Source organism: Pleurodeles waltl, chromosome 4_2 (genome assembly GCF_031143425.1).
Source record: "Pleurodeles waltl isolate 20211129_DDA chromosome 4_2, aPleWal1.hap1.20221129, whole genome shotgun sequence".
In the NCBI taxonomy this organism is placed as follows: domain Eukaryota; kingdom Metazoa; phylum Chordata; class Amphibia; order Caudata; family Salamandridae; genus Pleurodeles; species Pleurodeles waltl.
The window spans coordinates 325,236,694-325,260,119 of record NC_090443.1 but is presented as its reverse complement, the minus strand read 5'-3'; the positions used below and the strand labels follow the sequence as shown (position 1 = coordinate 325,260,119).

Sequence of the window (23,426 nt, the reverse complement as noted above, 5' to 3'; positions counted from 1 at the left end):
AAAATATGCAGCCCCCCAATTAGGACAAGTGCATAATAGACTCTACACCATTATTATATAAATCAGAAGGGCCCCCACAACATATTGAACTGTCAGTATATATGGACGCTCTTAAAAACTCTCTCGACAATCTAGAAGACCTTTATTTCCAACCTTTAACTGTATGCTTTATTCATAATCAGGATAATAGCTCAGATTATGAAACTACCAGAACCATGTGGTCTACACAAACTACTGTCCAAAGAGTATGAGCAGCAAGAGAGTTCCGAGCAGACTGGGGAAATCAAGGTTTCACAACTTAAAAGCCTAAATACCCATAGGTCCTCAGGAATTCACAACGGCATGCAGTGTCATAACACCTCACTGATAACCATACCGTACAATAAAGGCCCAGACACAAATATTACGTTTGAGAATCTAAAAGTCACAATAACAGGAATGACATCCAAAATGCGAGTGATTTTATGGCCAAAGAACTTTAGACCAACTAATCAATTATTGCTTTTACCAACTAATTGGCACATCTAATGCACTGAGAACTCTGGAAATCTCTTACAACAAATTTTCTCTTAATTCATGGAACATCGCAAGCTTCAATATTCAACTGAAGCACTTTTGGGGAAGGGGTGGGCGGGTGGAAGACTGTCAAACTTCACTGACTATCACTGCGTGATATGTATGCAAGAAACTTGGCAACTTTCAAACCTAGCAATACCAAATGATACTATTCATGAAATCCGGGCAAAAAAGAGTGAGCTTGAGAGACCGAGTGGCAGGTTGGCAAAACTGATCAGTAGCTAACTCCACATGAAAAGTATTAAAGTCATCTTCTGAATATATATTAGCAGTTTTTCTTGCCTGCCACTCCACTGTAAAGTTTCTGATCATAAATATCTGCTTTCCCTCTCATCTTGTAAAAAACAAAAACAAATATCATGAAATACTGGAAGAGCTGGAGTCATTAATGGAAAAGTATTGACAGCTACCTGTTATCACTGGGAACTTTATCCAACATCTGTTCCCTTCAGCGAATTCCTCACCATCCCATGAAGACCCGGACTTAAGTTATAACATCTCTTCTCCTAAAAGAACTTGTCATGTGAAACAAAAATGCCTTCAACACTCAAAGCAGACTCACAACCTCGGTCCATTATTCAAACTACCGCCTTTGCAAGAGTTACACTATTATGCAGAGGACCGAGAGTGACCATGACCCAAGGCTTTTAACATCAGACCAGCTTGAATCTTGGAAATCAGCAAATAGTAAATCGCATGACTGCGGTCAAAAGCAAGAAACTCAAATGGAACATTGCTCTTAAAAAAATAAAGCTTTCAATTAATGCAAAGCATTGTGTCCGTTAAGCTCATCTTTTAAAATTGAATATTCTAATCTCTGGATTAATGATGACTGGATTAGTGTCTGGAAGTGTACACTAGATCTCATACTGGCCGTCTAATTACAAAGTTTAACACTGCACGGAGGACTACCTTTCACTTGTCCAGCATCTAGAAACTAAGCCAGGCAAAACATTTTTACAGTAATGCGCAAGACATACTTTAAAACTAGCTCCTTCGATGGACAGACGCATGAATTAGAAACCTGAAGACTGCATTTAAGAGGGAAAAATATAAAAATAAAAAACAGGGCAGGCAAGAAAATGTTTGGGACGAACTGGTGTATGCCATCTGGTCATGAAATGAAAGGGCCTTATGGACACTGGTCGGTGAAAGCTCGGGGCCCTATCAGCGGCCCAACTACCTATTTATTTCAAACGACAAGTAGGAAACGCATATAATGTCCTGATATCAATCAGTGATTAACGGCTTATTCGAACCTTCACCAAGCCTGGTTTCATATCCTGCCCGCACTAAGGAAGACATACCAAAATTAGTAAGACTTTCTTGCCCTTCCAAAGCTGCCACCCCAAACGGTAAACCTACAGACCGAGTCAAACTAGATGTCCCCTTCTGAAGTCCATTAATGGAACAACTATTTTCCTATGTTACTAAGAACGGACAGGTACTGACCTCATGGAAAGGAGCAGAAGCTCATTCGGTCTATAAAAGGGGTACCAAAAAAGATTCAGCCAGCTATGGGGTAATAGCCCTCTTAGACTTTGAGGGAAGCTATTTACCAAACACTTATTTTAAAAAATTGGCTAGCTGGGCCGCAGCACAACGTTTAATACCTTAACACCAACTGGATTCCACTCCGGCTGCTTAAAACTGTTGACAACATTATGGCCATGACACTTTTTGACCAAAAAAAAAAATCATTACAAAAACAAGACCATGTTTTATACCGGTTTTGTGGATTACTCCACTGCGTTTAAGCGAACCAGCAAAGACTGTAGGCAAAAGCGCAAGAAGTGGGGGGGGGAAAAAAAAAAAAAAAAAAAAAAAAACACACATCCCTTGTTTATTACATTTTCTGGTTGAATTACACACTGACACATGGCTCCAGGTAAGATTATCCACCCACAGTGCTTTGTATTCCAAGATTCATTCTGAGAACGGCCTCAAACAAGGGTGTATTCTGGCCCTGTCACTATTTTCCTTGTACATCGCAGATTTAACAGAGTCTCTGGATTCAGATCCTGGGATTCCACCTAAACTGGGAGGTACAAGAATATCACATTTAGATTATGCAGATTACTTAGTGATATTGTGACAAACTCCAGATTAGCTACAAAACCTATTAAATCAGTTTAAATAAATTTAAGCTGGCAAATGGACTAATTGCCAATCTGTCAAAAATGAAAATCATGACCTTTGAAAAGAAAACTAAGCCTGTGTTGTAGGTTTTAGGAGATTCTCCGATTCAAACAGTAAATCAATATGTTTATCTTGGGGCTACACTACACAGCATGATTTCATGAACCAACCATCTAGCCACCAGAAAGCTTAAGTCCGTCACAATCGGTTATAAGATGTAAACTCGTTTAGGGGCAAAGCAATCCAACCATCACTGAAAGCATTAAACCTGAAACTGATTCCATACTTGCTTTATGCATCCCCTGAGTTAACCCATAAGGCTATAGCCAGTCTTGAAAGCATATTCATACAACATGTATGTAATTTCTTCCCTCTTCGCACAGCTACTCCACACTGAGTTATCTGGCTAGAACTAAACCTAATATCTTTAACGTCACTTCATTACAGAAGCACTCTGAATTACGCCTGTGACTGCACAAGAGTGGGTCCTTTTACTTTAAAATCCCTAATCCATCAGGAACTAAGGAACCAAATAAATCAACACATGAAGACTTGGGGTTGACTGCTTTATCCTCAAACATGGCTCTAGAAACATGAATTACCCAATCTAGAATCACTGCCAAAGTTTAATTAACCAGCTTGAAAAAGTCGACTGAGGGATTTCAAAATGCAAACAGAATGACACCGACCTACCTAGCAAAGTCAAAGCAATACAATCATATGGACTTACATTTTTACACTTTTGCTTTACAGAGACAAGAATGTCTAGTGTCAAACCTGCCAGGCTACATTAAAATGAAATTTCTAAGATTTAGACAATTCTATATCCCGATTTATCAATTTGAGGGCAAATGGAATCCAGCTCTTAAAAGGAAAATCTGCTTGTTGACTGTGCACTAATAATGAAAACCTTTCTGCATATCATGTATTTGCCACAAACTATTATATTTAAGAAAAATGTATCTATGTCCGATTTTTAATGAGGCAAAAATAACATCCACTGTGGAGGCTGCCAGATACTGTTTTAGTGTTAGAGACAATAGGGCAATAATAAGGATAATGAAATTCTTGCACCATGCCTATAAAATATGAATTACTTGAGTTAAGCAAATGGTTCTTAAACATCGATTCTAGCTTCTCTGCATCTAGAACCTTTTTTTTTTTTTTTAAATGATTATGTGACATTTGCACCAATCGTATATTTTTATCGTAATCTTTTGACTAACCGCCTTACTGCCAGTCCTTTACCTCTCAGGTGCCAAGACTTTTTTGGGCTATTTGGGGGTTGTTTGTGCTTAGGCCCTCTTAACATTTTGTCCACATGAGCTACCCATGCCAAATTTGCTTCTCCCCCCCCCCCCCCCCCAAACATCCTAGGGATTCTAGAGGTGCCCAGAGTTTGTGGGTTCCCCTGGAGGAGACCAAGAAATTAGCAAATAGAGCGGACATTTAGTTTTTTGTTTCTTTTTTTAAATATGGAAAAAATAAGTGGGCCATGTGTTTTTTTTCCCCTGAAAATGGCATCAAAAGGTTTGCGGTGCTAAAAATCACCATCTTCCTAGCTTTCAGGAACACACAGACTTGAATCAGAAAACCACATTTTTCAACACAATTTTGGCATTTTACTGGGACATACCCCATTTTTACTAATTTTTGTGCTTTAAGCCTCCTTCCAGTTAGTGACAGAAATGGGAGTGAAACCAATGCTGGATCCCAGTCAGCTAAACATTTCTGAAAAGTAGACAGAATTCTGAATTTAGCAAGGGGTCATTTGTGTAGATCCTTCAAGGTTTACCTACAGAAAGTAACAGCTAAACTTTTTCCTCTATAACTTTTTCCAGCTATGGCTGATTTTTTTTAAAAACAATATATGGTTACGTCTGATGGACGCTTCTAGTTGTGGGGTTATATAGGGCTTGTGGCTTCATCAAGAACCCTAGGTACGCAGAGCCCATAAATGAGCTGCACCTTTCAATGGGTTTTCATTGTATACTGGGTATATAGCAATTCATTTGGTGAAATATAACGAGTGAAAAATAGGTATCAAGGAAACCTTTGTATTTCCAAAATGACCACAAGATAAGGTGTTGAGAAGCAGTGGTTATTTGCACATCTCTGAATTCCGGAGTCCCCATACTAGCACGTGAATTACAGGGCATTTCTCTAACAGACACACTGTCTTACATTTGGAAGGAAAAAACATTAGGGAAAGACAAGGGGCAATAACGCTTATTCTTCTATTCTGTGTTGCTCCAAGTTTCCTGACAAAAATGGTACCTCACTTGTGTGGGTATGCCTAGGGCTCGCGACAGGAAATGCAACATGGACACATCACATTTTTACATTGAAATCGGCCGTGTTTTTTGCAAAGTGCCTAGCTGTGGATTTTGGCCTCTAGCTCAGCCGGCACCTAGGGAAACCTACCGAACCTGTGCTTTTTTACAAACTAGACACCTAGGGGAAATCCGGGATGGGGTGACTTGTGGGGCTCTCACCAGGTTCTGTTACCCAGAATCCTTTGCAAACCTCAAAATTCGGCAAAAAAAAACAAAAAAAAAAAAACACACACACACTTTTCCCCCTCACATTCTGGTGCTGCAAAGTTCTGGAATCTGAGAGGAGCCACAAACTTCCTTCCACCCAGCATTCCCCCAAATCTCCTGATAAAAATGGTACCTCACTTGTGTGGGTAGCCCTAGTGCCTCAAACACTACGTGGACACATCACAATTATCAATTACAAAACTACTTGTTTTTGCAGGGCTTGAAGCGATTCCCCTTCCATCCCTGCCCAGGGGCTGGGTGGCCCGTGAGGGGGGAGCGCTAGGTGCAGGACGAGCTGTTTACATCCTCGGCACACAAGCGCTGTAGCCGAGGGTGAAACCAGCTCATCCACGGCACCCAAGGGGTTAATACAATAATTTCCATTTAATCGGCAGCAACTTACACAGAAACATACTAACCAAACATGCATTACCAATTTGATGTATACAGCACATATTAATACGCAAGAATCAACAACCAAGCAGTTCTATAACCTAATAAACCCCACAGTTAATGGAAAAAATTGCATATTTCTTAACAGAATCACACAGAATAATACGAATTTCATAAATCCTAAATAACCCACTGATTGATAATTGAATGGGATATTTTAACAGCTCGGACAAATAAGAGGCAAGCGAAGTTTAACCTTCCTGTGACTTCACAGTCTAGCCTCGAACAATAGTCTCAATTCTATTTCCATTGCCACTGGTGATAGTCCTACTTCTCCATCTAAATTAACCAGCAGTCCTTGGGTAGTTGTTCTTCAATGCCCCAGACCTGCCCCAAACAACATCAGCTTACTACTCTCATAATTTCACCCCCTCCTCTCCGACGCCCAGGTCTGGAAGTCAAGACTTTAGTGAGACTCTCATAACCAAGTTGCACTACTATGCCCCAAACTCCACATCCCCTTCCTCCAACACAGACTGTCTCATACCAAAGAGTTTTTATTTACCGGGGCTGTGCACTATCAGAAGACCATTGTCCAATGCCTTAACCACAGCATTAGCAGGAGCTGTGTCATCTCCTAGGCTCACTCCATGATGGGAGCATTAAAATGCAGAATGCACACAGGACCTCTAAAGGAATATACTAACCTGTACCAAGTCAACTTAATTGAGTAATCCTACTGAACACTCCCCAACACTGCTCCTTATGTCATGGTTACTGTTGAATGTAGTACGGCATGAAGTTCCATAAGTCATTTCAGAGTTATGTTTGCCAGACTTTGCCCACCCTCCTCACTGTGCACCTTCTGCACAGCGGCCTGAGCAAACAGCACTTGCTAGTAGATTTGAGGGTGACTGCTACAAACTAGTCTTCCATGGTCACTGGGCAATCTTCCTATTTATGACAGAACTCCTCCTCTGCCAGAAATGGCTCCCAAATGCCAGAGTCTTACTGCATTTTCACACTGGTCCTTAAAAACTTTTCACCAAAAGGTTAAAGTTGAAGAGAAGGATCTTCATAGAAGAGTCAGGAGCCTCTCAGATCGAAGTTAAGTTCTTTATTACATTTTAGGCCCTTAGGTTACATCAAGAGCAAGTGGGCCCTGTCAGGACGCCATCCCCCCTAGAACTGTCCCCTTATCCTAGCTTCCACTCTACAAATGCAAAATTCTAATACATCAACCAATCTCAGACTTTCATTGACCATCTCCGACATACAGAGAATGGGGACAATTGTGATACTACACATACTACACAACCTCCCTAACCAGGTCCATAACTGTTAATAACTGTCAATAACTGTTAGTTTCTCATTTGGAGTCCGCTGCCTCATCAGGTTTAACATACCTGTCATTTATTCTCAAGGTCATGGTAAGAAAAAAAAAAATACATCAATCTGTTACTTCTACTGTAATCTGGGAGGGCAGATCTGGCCGTACTCAAAGTTAATTATCAAGTATTGTGTATGAAGACAACAGGAGAAATGTTTGGTAGAAATCATTTCCAAATGCAACTAAGTTTGAAAACTGGAAACAAGAAAGGCCCAATTCGCCTAGAGACAAAGCAACTCTAAATGATTAAAATAAAGCAAGTACTAAACGTAATAGTACCCCTGCAATCACATCTTGAGTTTCAGTTTGAGGGATTCCAATAATACGGCTAGCCTAACATATTTACATTTACAGCTTCCAGGCGCAAGAACACTGTTCATTGCCCCCAAAGCTTGTTGTGTGTAACATAGTATTGCATTATATCTCATTTACGTAATGGATTGATTTGCTAACACTCTTTATACCCACAGAAACACCCGTCATATTTTGAGAGGATGCACACTCATGCTTGCTACTGGACCCCTGAAAATTAGATAATCTCAGATGCAGTTTTGGAATGGCTGCAGCTCAGATATATACAACCGGCGTGGCCTGAGCTGCTCTGCTTGATATTCCGGCGCTTTGGGAAGAAGGAAACTGTATATCAACAAATGCAACCGTGGTTGTTGGAAGCAGTTAACAGAGCTCAGAGGAGACATTATACGCACATATGGATAACATAAGAGGAGATCCCTTAGTTATGCTATTAATTTCAAATCCGAAGTCTGTCAGAAACTAGTTTGTTACTGAACTGCGAATTGTTTAATGAGCACAAGACCAGCAATGTTTCAATCAAAGACGCCTGGAGTTTGGTTGGCCAAGAAAAAAGGAATCTTGAAAGCGTAAGATTGTGTTCATGAACTGTCCACCACAAAAAAAAAAAAAAAAAATAGGATCATGATGAATGGGTTACATGAGACTGTACATGTTAGGCGAAGTAACACACGAGAATCTCTGAACTGTTGTTAAAGTGAGGATTAAACCAGAATCCTTATAGAACTGTTTAGATAACTGGTTCTTTACCTGTGGTCTGGGAGCACTGGGGGGGGGTCTGTGAAGACTAATCAGTGAGTCTGCAACTGCTTAGAAATTTTAATATTACAGAATAAATTGTATATAAATAACAAAATGTAACACTTAAAATGTTTTGTACATGTGAAGGAATTTGAAACTGGAGAATACAAATTTAGGTAGGAGGAGGAACTGCAGTCCCTGGCACAGGCTCTGGTCCCAACGGCGGAAGTGCCATCCAGTTTGGCTGACCAAGCACATCACTGGCCCTTCTGAAGGCTATAAATTCACTTAAATGCTTGATTTACCAAAAACAGCAACCACAAAAACATCGTCACTGCTGCTATCCTTGAAGGCAGAATAAACTCCAATGCCTTCTACTTTATATATAAAGGCACCCATCAAGGATATCCTGTCTGAACCAAAATCTCTGCATATCAAGTCACCAAAAACAAAGTAAGCAAGTCAACTTGGATATCTCTTTTCCACCCCCCCCCCCCCCCCCAAAAGGTGAAAAGAAAAATGAAGCAAGCCTACTCAACGGCAACAACTTGGATTCACCATCTATCATAATGTCCTTTCAGAAGACCCTGATGCCACCTTTTTATCCAAATTCCCTCATCTCTCTCCTTATTCCAGCTTCAGGATTTAAATTTCGTTTTCCTACTGTATTCGTACACATTTCATCACAAGCAATCAGCTAGCACTATATAAGGAACATTAGGACATGATAGATGCCCAAACATTAATCAATTTATGCCTATAGTTGTAGAGACCTGTAGAAACTATGTAGGCCTTTTTGTTATGTGAAGGCCTGGTCTTTTTAACATTCCATGAACATTCTATACCTATATGGACGCAACTACAATACAAGTATATAATCAAACGTTTGTGTGTGTGGTCACAATAGAAAGTGAACTAATAAAGCAAAACACGTTCTTACTTTCATTGGCTTCTAAAAACATAAGAGTCCTTTAATATTCTTTTTAGAGGGACAGAGACTATTTTACTTAAATGAGCAATCATTGATTCCATATATTTAAGTATTTTCTGTGAAAATCAAATGGTGGAACCCACTAGCAGTAGTCGCCAAAGCTGATTATTCAATATGTCGCAATATTTTACAAGCCCTTATGCACACGCAGCTTCCGTAATTTTGATTTTCAAACTTTTCAAACACATTCTGTTCAGCAGGGGCAAGACAGGGTGACAGGCTTACCTCTGAAAAATGTCCTGTAGCGTCTCACGTGTGAAGGCGCTACCATCCTGGAAGACGTTATTGAGGGCATGGAGGGCACACAGTTCCCGGCGTTGCTTCTCGTGGTAAATCTGGATGGGTGGCGACTGAGCCCCAGTTTCCAATTTTAACTTATCACCTTTCCATGGCACACAACTCATTTTTTGAGTGGGGGTCTCTTGGAGATGGCACTCTTAAAAAGGCAAGAGATACTCACTGCTGCTCTCCAAAACACTGTGTATGACCTCGTGAACTCAGGGATGCAAGTCCATACTTTCCCTTATTTAGATCTCCACAATGCCCTTTAAGTTTTAGCACTGACTCACAAAGAGTCTTTTAATTTCTTAGGTATGGCTAGTCTCCTTGGCTATCGACAAGTCACGCCACACCGTTCCTTCTCTTCCATTTGTCTACCTCAGCAGGCTGCGCGCGAGTAAAGACAGTAAAAGCCCTTGACAGCTGTCTTGTATGCTAGAGAGCGAATATCAGGGGACTGGCGAGACAGCCTGAGGTGATGCAAAGTGGTCTTGAATAGCCTCAGAAGTGCATGACTACTTGACCCAGACGCAAAGGGATTTCCGACCAGGGTCGATCCTTCAAGCCTACAGTGGAAACAAAGGAATGGCATTAATATAAAAACACACATAATCTCCTGCACTGCGGGGGAAAATGTTATGAGATTAAAAAATTGTGGAGAAAAACTGTCCCAAAAAGCTGCGCTCTACATATCCTATTCAGAGCGCTATCTCTGCACTGCCTATAAGCCTTGAGTGCAGTTACCATTCTTCTATGCCTCAGTACACCTTGTGCAATGTCCCAGCCCACTGTACGATTATTCTGTATCCCTTGTGAAGTGTACACACACTACCCGGTGTGTCCCAAGTGTTTTCAGTGTAGTGACAGACACAACCTCACCACCCACCTGCAGTACCTCATGTGCCAGCCTTGTTAAGAGTCCCATTTGAGTTATTGCCACTAACTGCACTTGCATTACCTTTGAGTGCCTATGTAGTCTCTTTTCCATTTCACCGTTTCTGAACACTTGGCCATTTTCCAACTTGGCATTTCTCTGGGCCTCTTGGTGGGGACTCAACAGCCCCTATATTAAGCCTGTTCCCCAGTGCAGTTCCAGACACTGACTATGTGCCCCAATGCATTTGAATGTACACTGACTGAACACAATGTACAGTGCCCATAAAGGCATAATCAACTGTAAAACGCATTTAAACACAGGATACTGCACCCCAATTGCCCCTCCCAAACAGTGTTGTGCATGTGTCCCCAAAGCATTTCAATGCTACGTGCACTCATCTCTTCGTCAATGTGGATGTACCTTTCACGGCCAACTCCTTTCACAGTGGACTGTGTGGCCCCAGTGCATGCGCGGTCATTCCCGCGAGCACATTCCAGTGCCATAAACTTTGCGCTATGCTGCAAATGTGACACCAGCGGAGTGCCCGATTAAGTTCCCATTCACTGCCCTCATTCCATTCAGTGTCTCAAGTGGAGTGATCCTTAAAAACTTGGCATATGTATTTCTCCGTTTGTAAGTAGAACGCCAATAGCCCCCACTCACTTTGCCTAAGGCGTTAAGCATTGCATGAGGATGTACCTGGGCAATCAGGCAGGTGCCAAGCTGTGTGTGCAGTGCCCTGGTGCAAACTACTGAATGAATACTCGTGAGATCATCATTACTGTGGGCTCTGATGCAACTGGGAGGGCAGCAGTAGTGAGAGCGCTGCATCAATCAAGGAATTTGTAAAGCGCACAACTCACCCGTGAGGGTCTCAAGGCACTGAGGTGGAGGGGGGGCAGGTGAGATGCTGCGACTGCTCAAACTGCCAGGACTTGAGAAAGTCTCCTGAAGGTACGGGTCTTTGGTCTGACACAGGTGGGTGGGAAGAGTGTTCCCCGTCTTGGCAGCGAGGTGCGAGAATTATCTGCCACGATTGAAGTTCTGCAGATGCCTGGAACGGTTGCAAGGGCGAGGTCGGTGAGTGGAGCTGCCTGGTCGGGGGTGTAAAAGGAGAGCCGTCTGTTGAGGTATTCTGGTCCGGTGTTGTGCAGTGCTTTGTGAGCGTGGGTGAGGAGTTTGAAGGCAATTCTTTTGTTGACGGGGAGCCAGTGCAGATCTCTCAGATGGCCTGTGATGTGGCAGTGCATGTCCAGGATGAGGCAATGGGAGGCGTTCTGGAAGCGTTTCAGCCCTCTTCTGGAGTTTGGCAGAGGTTCCTGCATAGAGGGTATTGCCGTAGTCAAGTTTGCTGCTTAGGAGTGCTTGGGTGACTGTTCTTCTGGTTTCAGTGGGATCCATTTGTAGATCTTCTGAAGCATGCGGAGGGTGTTGAAGCACGAGGTGGAGATGGCGTTGACTTGCTGGGTCATGGATCATGAGGAGTCCAAGATGAATCCTAGGTTGCGTGCATGGTCAGTGGGAGTCAGGGCGGATCAGAGAGTGGCAGGCCACCAGGAGTCATCACATGCGGAGGGGGTGGAGCCGAAGGTGAGGACTTCCGTCTTGAATGATGGCCTTCATTCCATCGTGGAGGTTGGTCTTGGCGGAGTTCTTGGTGAGGGAGAGGATCAGTTGGGTGTCATCAGCGTATGAGATGATGTTGTGGGGCCGGACGATGTTAGCGAGTGGGGCCATGTAGACGTTGAAAAGTGTCGGGCTGAGGGTTGAACTCTGGGGTATGCTGCAGATGATTTTCATGGCTTTGGAGCAGAATGGGGGGGGGCAGACTCTCTGAGTTCTGCCGGTGAGAAAGGAGGTGACCCAGTCCAGGGCTCTGTTGCGGATTCCTGCATTGCTGAGGCGTGTACGTAGGGTGTGGTGACAGACTGTGTCAAACGTGGCTGAGAGATCCAGGAAGATGAGGGCCGCAGTTTCGCCATTTTTCAGTATGGTTCTGATGTAGTCAGTGGCAGCGATGAGGGCAGTTTCGGTACTGTGGTTGCTGTGGAATCTTGATTGGGAAGGGTCCAGGGTGCTGTTCTCCTCAAGGAAGCGGGTCAGTTGTCAGTTGACAGCCTTCTCGTTGACTTTTGCTGGGAAGGGGAGCAGGGAGATGGGCCGGAAGTTCTTGAGGTCCTTTGGGTCTGCTTTGGGTTTTTTGAGGATGGAGCCAGGGAACATAGGACATGTAGAGGAGCCCGCTCAGCACCAGGTGAGTTGTATGGTGCTATTTATTTTCTCTCTCGCTTACTGTTAATGCTCTGAACTTTTCTGGAAAATATTTTTGCTCATAAAACATTATTTTCCTCTGCCTATAGTTCGTGTTTATGAGGTGCGAATCAGGATGCTTCATACTGATATGCAGCACTTCCTAAACTGCTTTGTAAAGCTACATCAAATCTATTTTGTTGAAATACTTTCAGGGGAGGGGGTGCGATTTGCATGCAAATGACAATTATGTAAGCTTTTAGCGTGTTTTCTGAGCGCTGACAATTTTTTTGGGGGGTGGGGGGAGGTTGGACGGTAGTGTCCTGGGGCTAGAAGATTATGTCTTGTGGCAGGAGCACAACGCCCATTGGGCTAAGAGGGCTTTAGTGTCAATGTCTCACCACAACGTGTGTCCTTGTGTGGGCTGGAGCCACATGGGTTCACTCCACCTCCGTCATGTGCCCTGGCATGGGTGCTTGCCTGGAGGAAAGCCTGGGTAGGTCACTGAGGGTGGGAAGAAAACATTTTCTTTTCTTAAGACACAGACACGCTCTGCTTTTTGCGCTAATGGGAAGTGTCTTTGAGGGAGTGGTCAAGGTCACCAATGATCTAGAATATGCTAGTTCACTGACTGTATGGTAGGGGCTCTGGCTGTGCCGGGCCCTGTACTATAACATTCCACATTCTTTGAAAGCAGAGACAATGATAGGTCATTAACACTCAAATGTCCAAGGCATCATCTGCACTTGAAAGGATCTCTTCCCTGTTCCCAACCTGGCTGTTAACCACAGACCTTCCAAGAAATGAAGACACAAATGACAAATTATATTCATGGCCACTGGAATTATGTTATAATTGCTTACATAGTGCTTAAACTGCCCGGGGGCCTCGTAGCGCTTATACTGCAACGCAGAATCGCCATTGTCCATAACCGTATAGGAAATCACACTCTAAATAACCAGGTTTTTAGGGCCTTCCTGAAGGAAATCTCTTGAGAACTTAATCTAATATTATGAGGAAAACTATTCCAGAGTATAGCACCTTGATAGGACAGCGACCTTCCTCCCCATCTTGCTCTTTTCACTGTTGGAACTGTGACTAGCATGGCTGAGGAGGATCTAAGAAGTCTGCCTGGTGCATAGAAAGAGGCCAATGTTCTGAGCATTTCAGGACCTTGATTGTATAAAGCTGTATGAATATGGCATAATGCCTTGAATTGAATCCTCTTGGCTACTGGGAGCCAATGTAGAGAGGAAATTCCCGTCTGTATGGATTGTTGCTTGGGTATTTTTAAAAGCACTCTTACAGCTGCATTTTGTACCCTCTGTAGTCTTTGTATTACTTATCTCGGTGAACCAATAAATAGAGAATTACCATAATCAAGGCGAGATCCTATCAAGGCCTGAACAACCAGTCTTCTGTCGAGAAAAGGCAAAATTGCCAGAAACTTCCTCAGAGTCCTGAGCAAGGTAAAAGAAGTTCCAGCTACTCTGTTGGCATGTTGCGACATTGAGAGTTGGGGGTCCAACCATACTCCAAGACTTTTAATAAAGTCTTTAGGGGGCGGGAAAGTGGCCACTCCTGTTATAGTTGAATTTGCCAGGGAGTTTCTTGGTTGCCCAAAAAACATGACCTCGGTTTTTCCATCATTGAACTTCAATTTACTTTCCGTCATCCAAGCAGCAACTGCTTGTAAGCAGGGTCCTAGTGCTGTCCCAAGATCCGGTTGTGTATTAGAGGAGGAGACGATAAGTGGAGTATCATCTGCTTAGGATACTAAATTCAGGCCAAATGACTGAACAATGTGGCAGGAGAGGGCCACATTATACAGCATGGGTTGATTAAATGATGTGGCAAGAAAATGCAAATGATGTGGCACAACGCAGCACATATTCTGAAAGTATTACTTACTATTTTATCATTTTTAGGCTCACCTAGGCAGCGCATGCGCTGTCTCTTCGGGACATGTTGTCTAGTATGTGGGCTTTTAAGACACCCACCACTTGCCATTGGTTCATTTGTGTGCCTTTAGAAATTCCTTTCTTTTCAATGGTGAATAATTGCCATTTGTCCCTCCTTTTGGTGTCTTGTTCCCTCTCATGCACACTGGCCCTGTTACATGTGTCATTGCACTTCTGGCCATTTAGGTTAGCTGCCATGCCCCCTCACTTCAGGCCTGGGGATTTCTCAGAGTAATGTACCTTCTTTCCATTCTGGTACTTGTGGGTTTGGTTTTCTTGCAGGGGAAAATAAAATTCTCCCCATTTGGAACATATCTGAATTAATACTCAAGAACCAGATTAGGTTAGCACTTGTTCAGGGAACAGGATGTGAAGCCTTCTTTATTTCCTTCCATATCTTAATTATTGTCTTTTTTCATCCACCTTTCTATTTTGCTTTCTTTCAGTCTTTTTCCACCATTAATCCTTTTTCAATCTATCATGTGTGCCTGTCTTTTTCCCTCCTTCCATCCATCATTAATGCATCCTTCCTTTTCTTCATCCACCCTCCTCTCCATCCTTCCTTCCATCGAACTTGCTTCATCCTTTTCCATATTCATGCCTTCTTTGCAGACTTTTTTGCCAACACTGGCCATTCCTCTACAGTTTATACTGTGGTTACGCTTGGTGCTTACTGGCATTTTGCATATAGCCATGAAAACGTCAAAGACAAAACGTGTTGGCTGCCTGTTCTCAATGGAATAAACATAGTTTTACTACAGAATTTGCGTCTGAACTGGGGATACTGGATGGTTGTCCAATAATTTATGGAACTATTGATCTGCTCTGGGTGTTTCTTTGTTGATGTTAATGTGGGATTTTCTCTCACTATCTGTGGCACTAGTTTGGTAGTATAGTGCTTTCACCTGTTGAACAGTCTACTCCAGAGAAAGGCAACATTCAGAAAACCACTGCTACCATTCCTCTGTACTCCTATACCCATCTACTGGCTGATTTGTACAAAGTCAAACCAGAAAACCTGGATAAATCATGGCTTCCCCACTTAAACTGTATGATTTCAGACAATTTTGTTATTTCACCAAAACACTTTTCCTATTTATTGGCATGAAAACATTTTATATACATATGGGACTTCAGATTACCAAGTATACAAAGATCTACAGTGTTTGATTTGTTAGACTATAATGTTGCACTATAATAATTGGGGCCAATAGTGGATTACATTAACTTTTAGCAAGTGCTTCTAGTGCAGTGCCATATTAATATCAAAGTTCCACATGTTAAATAATAATTTCATTAATTTTGAGGAGACTATCATATTTGAAGTGATGTTTGTTGCGCGATTTATACAGTAAATATTTTCAGGGCTCGGCTCGCCCATGGGCTCCATGAGCCAGACCCTTGACTCAGCTCTCCCTGTTAAGTTGTGAGCTCACCCACCTCTACTTTAGGTGCCCAGTAAATCTCAGGGAATAATAATAGTGGTAAAATAACCCTGAAGGTTATCGCATTTGATGGAGAGATCTGTGCTTTGTCTAATCTCAGTTTTGAATCTAAGTCGTATAGGAGGTTAATGTGTCTCCTGTAAAGCACATTATGTAACGTGCAGATGGTAGAGTTTTATTTTACGTAGATAGGTAAGTGGATTTCTGCTTTTAACAAAGTTCCATTTGTTGCTTGCAGTACATAAATTGTAATCCTTGTAATATAGCACAGTGAGCTATGAAGAACATGTAACTCCAACAACTTGTAAACTGCACTGTCCTATGGAACACATCTTGTACATTGGTTTATACACTTGCATGGTTTATTATCAATGTATTGTGTACACATTGTGTAAAGTGCTCTGGCACCTTGCACTGCAACGAGTGGCGATATAGAACAAAAAAGTGATATTTAAACTGTTATTTGTGTAAATATTGGGGCATACCAACACTTTACATTTACAGTGAATGCATGTCTCATATACAGGGACCAATCCAAGTCAAAACCACTCCTCTCTTATGCACCTGTGAAGTGATAACAAGCAGTGTGCTTTTGTATCTCCACCACTGCATTTGCCTCTAGTTGTGAGGCTCCAGATAGCTCATCACCAGGATATTCAAACAAAATTAGGCCCGATAGCCCCGTAAATTACATTACAAGTCCAGACGCTTCCATTATGTGTTATTCCTTTGAGAAGTTTACATCATAAGGAAAAAACACTCTAGAACAGAACCATCACAACATGAATAGAGCGTGCAGTCAACAATTTGCCTCTTTTAAATACTGCCCCTCACAGGTAAGCACCACTTTTATTTTCTCTCTAGTTGATTATGATGTATTCTACTATTATGCCTTGTGTTGGTGTTTCTTCCTTTTAGTTTGCATGTGGTTCCAATTTAGGGAATCCACGAGTTGCCCAACATGTGTTTAGGGATTTATAGATTTTATTTGTGATCGTGGTGACACCTTCATCCTAATTCAGTCACATTATAATTTTAAATATTTCAAGTAACTTATCAAAGTGACTGCGGGGTAAAAAAAATCATAGAATCAGCACAACTGACTCGAGCTATCCTTCAAACATTTAGCAGAGGCATGTTATTTGTGAGTTGCACTGACCTTGGCAGACGCCTCCTGTTGGCCAGACTGTCAGTTGCGCATTCTGCTATCCTTAGCATACCAGTAAGTACGGTGAAACCTCCATCGGAGGCTCGAGAAGTGGATCAGGTACGCTAGTACACGCATTCACTGTTTACTAACACGTCCATAGCATGGTGGATCGGGCAGACGCCTCCATTACTATGTGACACGTCGGAACAGTTTAGAGAAATTTAACAGGCAACGGGCCTACATTGGGAATTACGCGAGCCTCTGCAACGCTTCACCAATTAAAGTGTCAGTTGCAGAGACCATGAACAGCTGATTAATCTGTGAGCTGTTATCTCGTCCTTCAGACTCCCGTTTTTTATGGGCTAGCGCAAAGCGCTCCGTCCATTCTGTAATCTCTCTTTGGGCTTCAAACCACGCCCATGGCATGTCAGTCACTCACATTGGTTGGTAGGCTTGCCTTTTAAAATGTGCGTGCTTTTATTTGTGAAAGGCATGCATAGGTCATGCCTTTTCCTGTGTTTAGCCCACCTACACAGCACCGGTAAACTACTAAAAACAGTCGAGGCTCGATGTTTTCAGCCTGGGGTCCGGACTACTTTATCTGTTTATTTTTCATGCAGCACGATCGTGCTGCTTTTTTTTTCCCTTTAATCGGCTCACTTATGTCAACTGTTTTACTTTTTTTTTTTTTCAGTTTGTGTGGCAAAAAAATAAGTCAGTTAGTAATTTTCAACACAAATAGCTCTAACTCACGCAAAAGCGAGAACCTTTGCATTTCAAATGCTTGTTTTTGTATATTTCATTTAGCATATAACAACCCTGTACCTTTTGAACTCCATATGAAGAGAGGAATATATTAATTCACAACAAAATGCACACCTGTGTGTGGGAAACGCTAAGCCAAGTTTTATCAATGAAGGATTCAAGGAGCGAAGAACAGATTTTAATTTCAGAAAGTATTCCTATTACTGAAAATAAAGGGGGCAAAAAGGAAGCGAAAAACATTAAAAAGGGAGCAACACCCTGTAAATAATTGGGAGGTCTAAGCACCTCGACAAGAGTAGGAGGTCTAAGCACTTCACTCAGTATGGGTGCCCTAAGCGCCACAAAATTGAAAGACGTACAATATGACACAACTGATTCAGATATCTTAAGTGACACCTTAATTTCCAGGGAGGGAGAGGAAGACTTTAACAACGCTTTCCTCGATGAGCACGTTCTAGACCTAAATGAAAAGGATCCTGAAGAGGATGAACTCTTTGTGGGAAAGAATATCCTATCTACCGCAAGTAAGATCATCAGAGATCCCCTAGAAGCAAGATGTTTTACCCAGACAACATAAATTATCTTAGAAGCACTGAGCCGTGGCCTCTGGAGCACATGTCAAAGTTTATAAAACGCTGGATTCGAAATACTTTTGAGAAGAGTACAAGAAATTTAAGTTGTTAAATCTTTTTATTGTTATCATTAAGGCTTTAGCAATGTACAACAGCACCACCTACAACCACTGGCCGGTGGAGGTAAATATAACAGTAATATAGAGAACGTACGAACAGACAAACATTGCTGCATCTCTAATTTGGATGACCGCATTTCAGATCATAATTATCAGCCTTAGTGAACCCATGCATTCTATCTAGTGGTTTTTGCTGTAGTCAGGCGTATGCATGGTGCAGTCAGGCGAAGGACGCGCAGATAGCGTGGGCATGTCAGCTCTCTGAATTCGTCAGAGAGGTAGGCAACACAGGGGCCCCATGTTTTATCAAAAGTGGGCAAGGTGGCTGTAGCCGCTGCCGTGAGCCTCTCTATCTCCATCATGTCCCACAGCTTAAGGAGCCAGTCTGTGTGAGAGGGAATCACTTCAGTACCCCAGCGAGCCATAAGTAGTTGTTTAGCTGCTCCAAGCAGTAATGTGACAGCCCTTCCGGCCAGAGTTCTAAGAGGGTAAGCCTGTGGGTTGGGAAGCCCCAACAAAACGTAGCTAGAGAACCATAGAAGGGTAGTGTCGCAAATCTCATCAATGGCCTTTAATAGGGTATTCCAAAAGGAGGCTATTCAGGGGCAGCGCCAGAGTAAATGAGTCATTGTGTTTGGCTGCCCACAGTTCCGCCAACATCGGACCGTGCTGCCGCTCCACCACTTCTAAGCTACCCGAGTCGGTGTGAAGTACCAATAATGTGCAATTTTCAAGAATAATTCTCTATAGTGTTCATGTTGCACACTGTCACCCGAGCTCGGTGCAATACATCCTGCCATTCCCTATCTGTGAAAGAGCACTCGCTTTCCGCTTCCCACCTGCGCCTCGCAGGTGACTGCATCAAAATTTACGGCGTGGACAAGAAGACATATCAAATATGAGTTTATAGTTGGTGCATGTTAGAAGCCATTTCTCAGAGTGGAGAAGCTGTCTGCTCGTGTGTGGCCTAATCTCCGGAAAGGACACCCAATGTCATACTGCTAGGTACTGCCAGTAAGTTTTTGGCTGCAGGCCATATGCCACCTGCAGCTGATCGAAATTCATAATGCCTTGGGCATCATAAAGGTCTCCAATCTGCTTACAATTGGAGTCTTGCCAGTCTTGGAATAAGGTTCCTGCAAGAGCTAAGGGGAGGACAGGATTGCCAATAATCAGCGTTTGCGGACATATGGGAGAAGACAAGCCTTACGAGTCTGCACCCTGCTCCATTGTGGCCCGTAGAACAGGGAAGACAGACTCCTGGTGGTTCATGCCCCCGGGAAAGCCAGGGGATTTTCCAAATGTGCTGTCCAGCCACTGCTTGGTCAATAAAGCACCAATGCTTCTCTGTGCGGTCCCTTGACCATTCGAATAAATACCGTAACGTTGCCTAGTAATAGCCAAATGGGGGACCCCTAATCCTCCCCTCTACCTGCAGAAGAGAGGCCTGCGTCCGCGCCATTCTTGCCTTTTTCCCTGCCCAGATATAATCCCAGATTAACTTCTGCATACTGTTTAGCACCCCGCTCGAAGGAGTCAGCGGGAGGCTTTGCATGAGAAACAGTACTTTGGATAAGAGCGTCATCTTTATGGCTGCTATGCGACCTAAACCATGAGAGTTCATAGCCTCTCCACTTGGCCAGGGCGTCCCTAGCTTCACTAAGCAGGGCAGTGTAGTTAAGTTGTGCTGTGTCGGGCGTGGTGGTGCCGATCTGGATGTCCAGGCAGTTCACGGTTTGCTTAGCCTATGTAAAAGGCAGGGTGGGCCTCAGCAAAGCTATGTCCGTTTCCCAGACTTAAGTTGAGGATGGAGCATTTAGACAAGTGGGCCTTAAAGCCAGCCACATCCCCGAAGGCGCTCAGTTCCTCGAGGACTGATAAAAGTGAAATTTTCAGTTGTGTCAGATAGAGCAGGACATCGTCTGCATATAGCATAATTTTGTGCGATCACCACCCTCCCCCCCATTGGGGGGACATGAATTGTCTGATTAAGCCATGTGAGTTCCGCAAAGGACTCCATATATAGGGCAAACAGCAAGGGAGATAGCAAGCAGCCCTGCCTGGTCCCGCCGGTTATGGGGAAGATGGCAGATAGGCCCCCATTTATGCTCACTCTAGCCTGGGGTTGGGAGGTGTAATTACAACTCATCCATTCACAGAATCACGGCCCAAGACCATAGCGGGGTAAGACCGCAGACAGAAAGTCCTAGTGAAAACAGTCAAAAGCCTTCTCTGCGTCAAGTGATAGCAATAGAGATAGCATGTGGGCCTGCTGCACTTTATCCAATAGGTGGCACAGTCATTTGGTGTCCTCTCCTGGATAAGCCCAGTCTGGTCAGGGTTTATTAGCCCATGCATAGGGATTGAGTCTGTCTGCCAGAACACTGGTGAAGAGTTTCACGTCCACGTTCAATAATGTGATAGGTCTATATGAGGAACAGAGGGCTGGATCTCGCCCAATCTTTGGAATGTCTATGATCATTCCCACTTGCATCAAAGGGGAAAGTGTTCTGGAGTCCACGAAATGATTGAAGAGTCGTGCCAGTATGGGCACCAGGAGGTCCCCAAATAGTTTACAGAATTCTGGTCCAAACCCACCCTGTCCTGGAGGCTTCCCCACCGGCAGACAGCATATGGCTTGTAAAACTTCTGTTGGGGTAACGTCTGTGTCTAGTGCGTCAGCTGCCGCTTTTTAGTACCGGGTCAGGGGGATCTCATTTAAATAGCTTATGATTGCCTCTGCATCCCTTCCCTCGTGTGTCTAAAGAGAGGTATAAAACTCCTCAAATTCCTACAGAATTAACCCATCTGCTGTGACGGCCTACCCCATTTCGTTTCGTATCTTGGTTGCCCGAAGTTGCACTGCATGAGTCTGTAGTCTATGGACCAGTAGTCATCCCGCCTTGTCCCCCCCCCCCACACAGTACATCTGCTTGGTGCGGAACAGCATGCTCTGCTGCGTCCATGTCTAAGGCCATTAATTATTTACACGCCACCCCTAGCTGACGTCGTGCCTCCCCGGCAGCCACCCCTCTGTGCTTTTCTTCCAGTTCTTTTACCCGTACTAATACCTGATGGCGCTTCTCTTTTCGAAGGGCATTAGTACGTGCTGCGAGGGCTATAAAATGGCCCCTCACCACAGCCTTCAGTGCCTCCCATACCCTGACCACTGAAGTCTCTGGTATGTCATTAAGGACTAAGTAAGACGTAATCATGTCTCTTATTTCCGTGCACGCCTCTGCATGACTAAGGAGCTTAGTGTTGAGGCTCCACAACCTAATGCTCCGTCTCAGGCCAGCACTGTGAATTGCAGTGTAATTGGGGCGTGCTCAGAGAGGGCCGTCACTCCAATTTTGGTCTGTGTGATTGCGTGTAGAAGGCTGGGGGTGGCCACGAAGAGGTCAAGTCTCGCCTACGTCTGATGTGCAGCCGAGAAATATGTGTACTCCTGTCACGTTGGGTTGTTAGTGCACCATATGTCTGTTAGGCCCCCTTCCTGCAACCAGTGTCTAAAGCCCATCGAATATGCTCCCGTCTGCCAGTAACACTGTGCTGATCTGTCCATGAGGGTGTCAGGAACCACATTAAAGTCGACCCCTATAAGGATATCAGTGTCCTTTGTCGTGAGCACTTGGCCGATGGCCTCCCGGAACCCCTCCCGTCTCTAATTAGGCCCGTATAGACAGGCCACAGTTATGTTGTACCCATGGGTGTCTGTGTGTAAGGAGATAAGCCTACCACTGCTCTCCGCCAGGGTGCCCAACACTTTCCCGGGGAAGTGTGTGGCCAATAATATTGCCACAACTCCCTGCTTCCTCGTTCCAGAGGAGTGGACCAGACTGTCAAACCAGCAGGATGTCAGCCTCTTCCAGTCTGCTCGCAGCAAAGGAGTCTCTTGTAGTAAGCATACGTCACATATAAATTCCCTGATGTATGAGAGGAAGGTTCGCCACTTCACTGGAGCACTGAGGGGAAGCGGGGGGGCAGGGGTTTTAAGTATGGGGGTGCCTTGGGAGTCTGGCTCACGCTTAAAGAAAGTGGTGTTCTTTCCAGTGTCCAACAATAAGATGTAGTTTGGTTAAGTAACATAACAGGAAACAATACAAACCAAGAAACAAAACATTAACTTAGCTACCGGCCTGGGAGCTACACCATGTCCATTGGGGGGGGTAACATCTTCACGCAACAGGTCATTTCCCGTCTCATCTTTCTCCACGTGGTGGAGACTCCGCCGTCATCTCATCTGTCCATCTGCATTGTTCCTGAGTAACAGTATGCGTCTGTCCATGGAGCGATATTTCCCCTTGTATGGGGCCCAAGCGAAGGGAAGAAGACAACGAAAAGATAAGACAGGCGGCTTCTCATCTGTATCGCCCCCTCGCCTCCTCCATGTATGTCCCCTCCATTTGGCATCATGGTTGTAGTTCATTGTCTGAGGTACAGTCCTGATGCCGTAGGCTGCGCAGTAGGTTCGCTCTCTCCCTCTTGCCTTCTTTCTCTGTTGGTTTATGGACTCTACTGGTACGTTGTCTGGTCTTGCATCCCAGCACCTACGCTTCCTCTTCCTCTTGTGGTGGTCGATATGGATCTTCATGGGGGGGGGGTGGGTGACCCAATTTGTATCGTATTCCCTTTTCCTGGAGCAGGCTGGTGATGGGTTGTGGCGTTCATCGGCATTGCAGTGTTAATGGTGAGAGATCTTGATATAAGTATATTTTGTGGCCCTCAAAGACGACTGTACTCAAATCACAGACTGCCGCAAGGATTTGTTTTTGCTCATAGTAACAAAGACACGCGATAATGTCCTGTGCCTGACCCGGGGCCTGAGACGGTCGGCCCACTATGCATGCGGTCCAGTATTATCTCTTGGTCCGAGAGCCGGAGCAACATGCCAAAAAAAGCATGTCACAAAGTCTTCTAGTG

At 43.9% G+C, this 23,426-nt stretch overlaps 1 protein-coding gene across 2 annotated transcripts in view; it reads right to left on the bottom strand.

Annotated features, from left to right (window-relative positions):
* The window catches only part of JOSD1 (Josephin domain containing 1), an 85,361-nt gene that overhangs the window by 49,302 nt on the left and 12,633 nt on the right, over positions 1-23,426 (bottom strand). For both annotated transcript variants that reach the window (XM_069231316.1, XM_069231315.1), the window contains exon 2: positions 9,311-9,930. In XM_069231316.1, coding sequence (XP_069087417.1) covers positions 9,311-9,489 — 179 coding nt within the window. In that variant the 5' untranslated portion in view covers positions 9,490-9,930. The remainder of the gene's footprint in view (positions 1-9,310; positions 9,931-23,426) is intronic.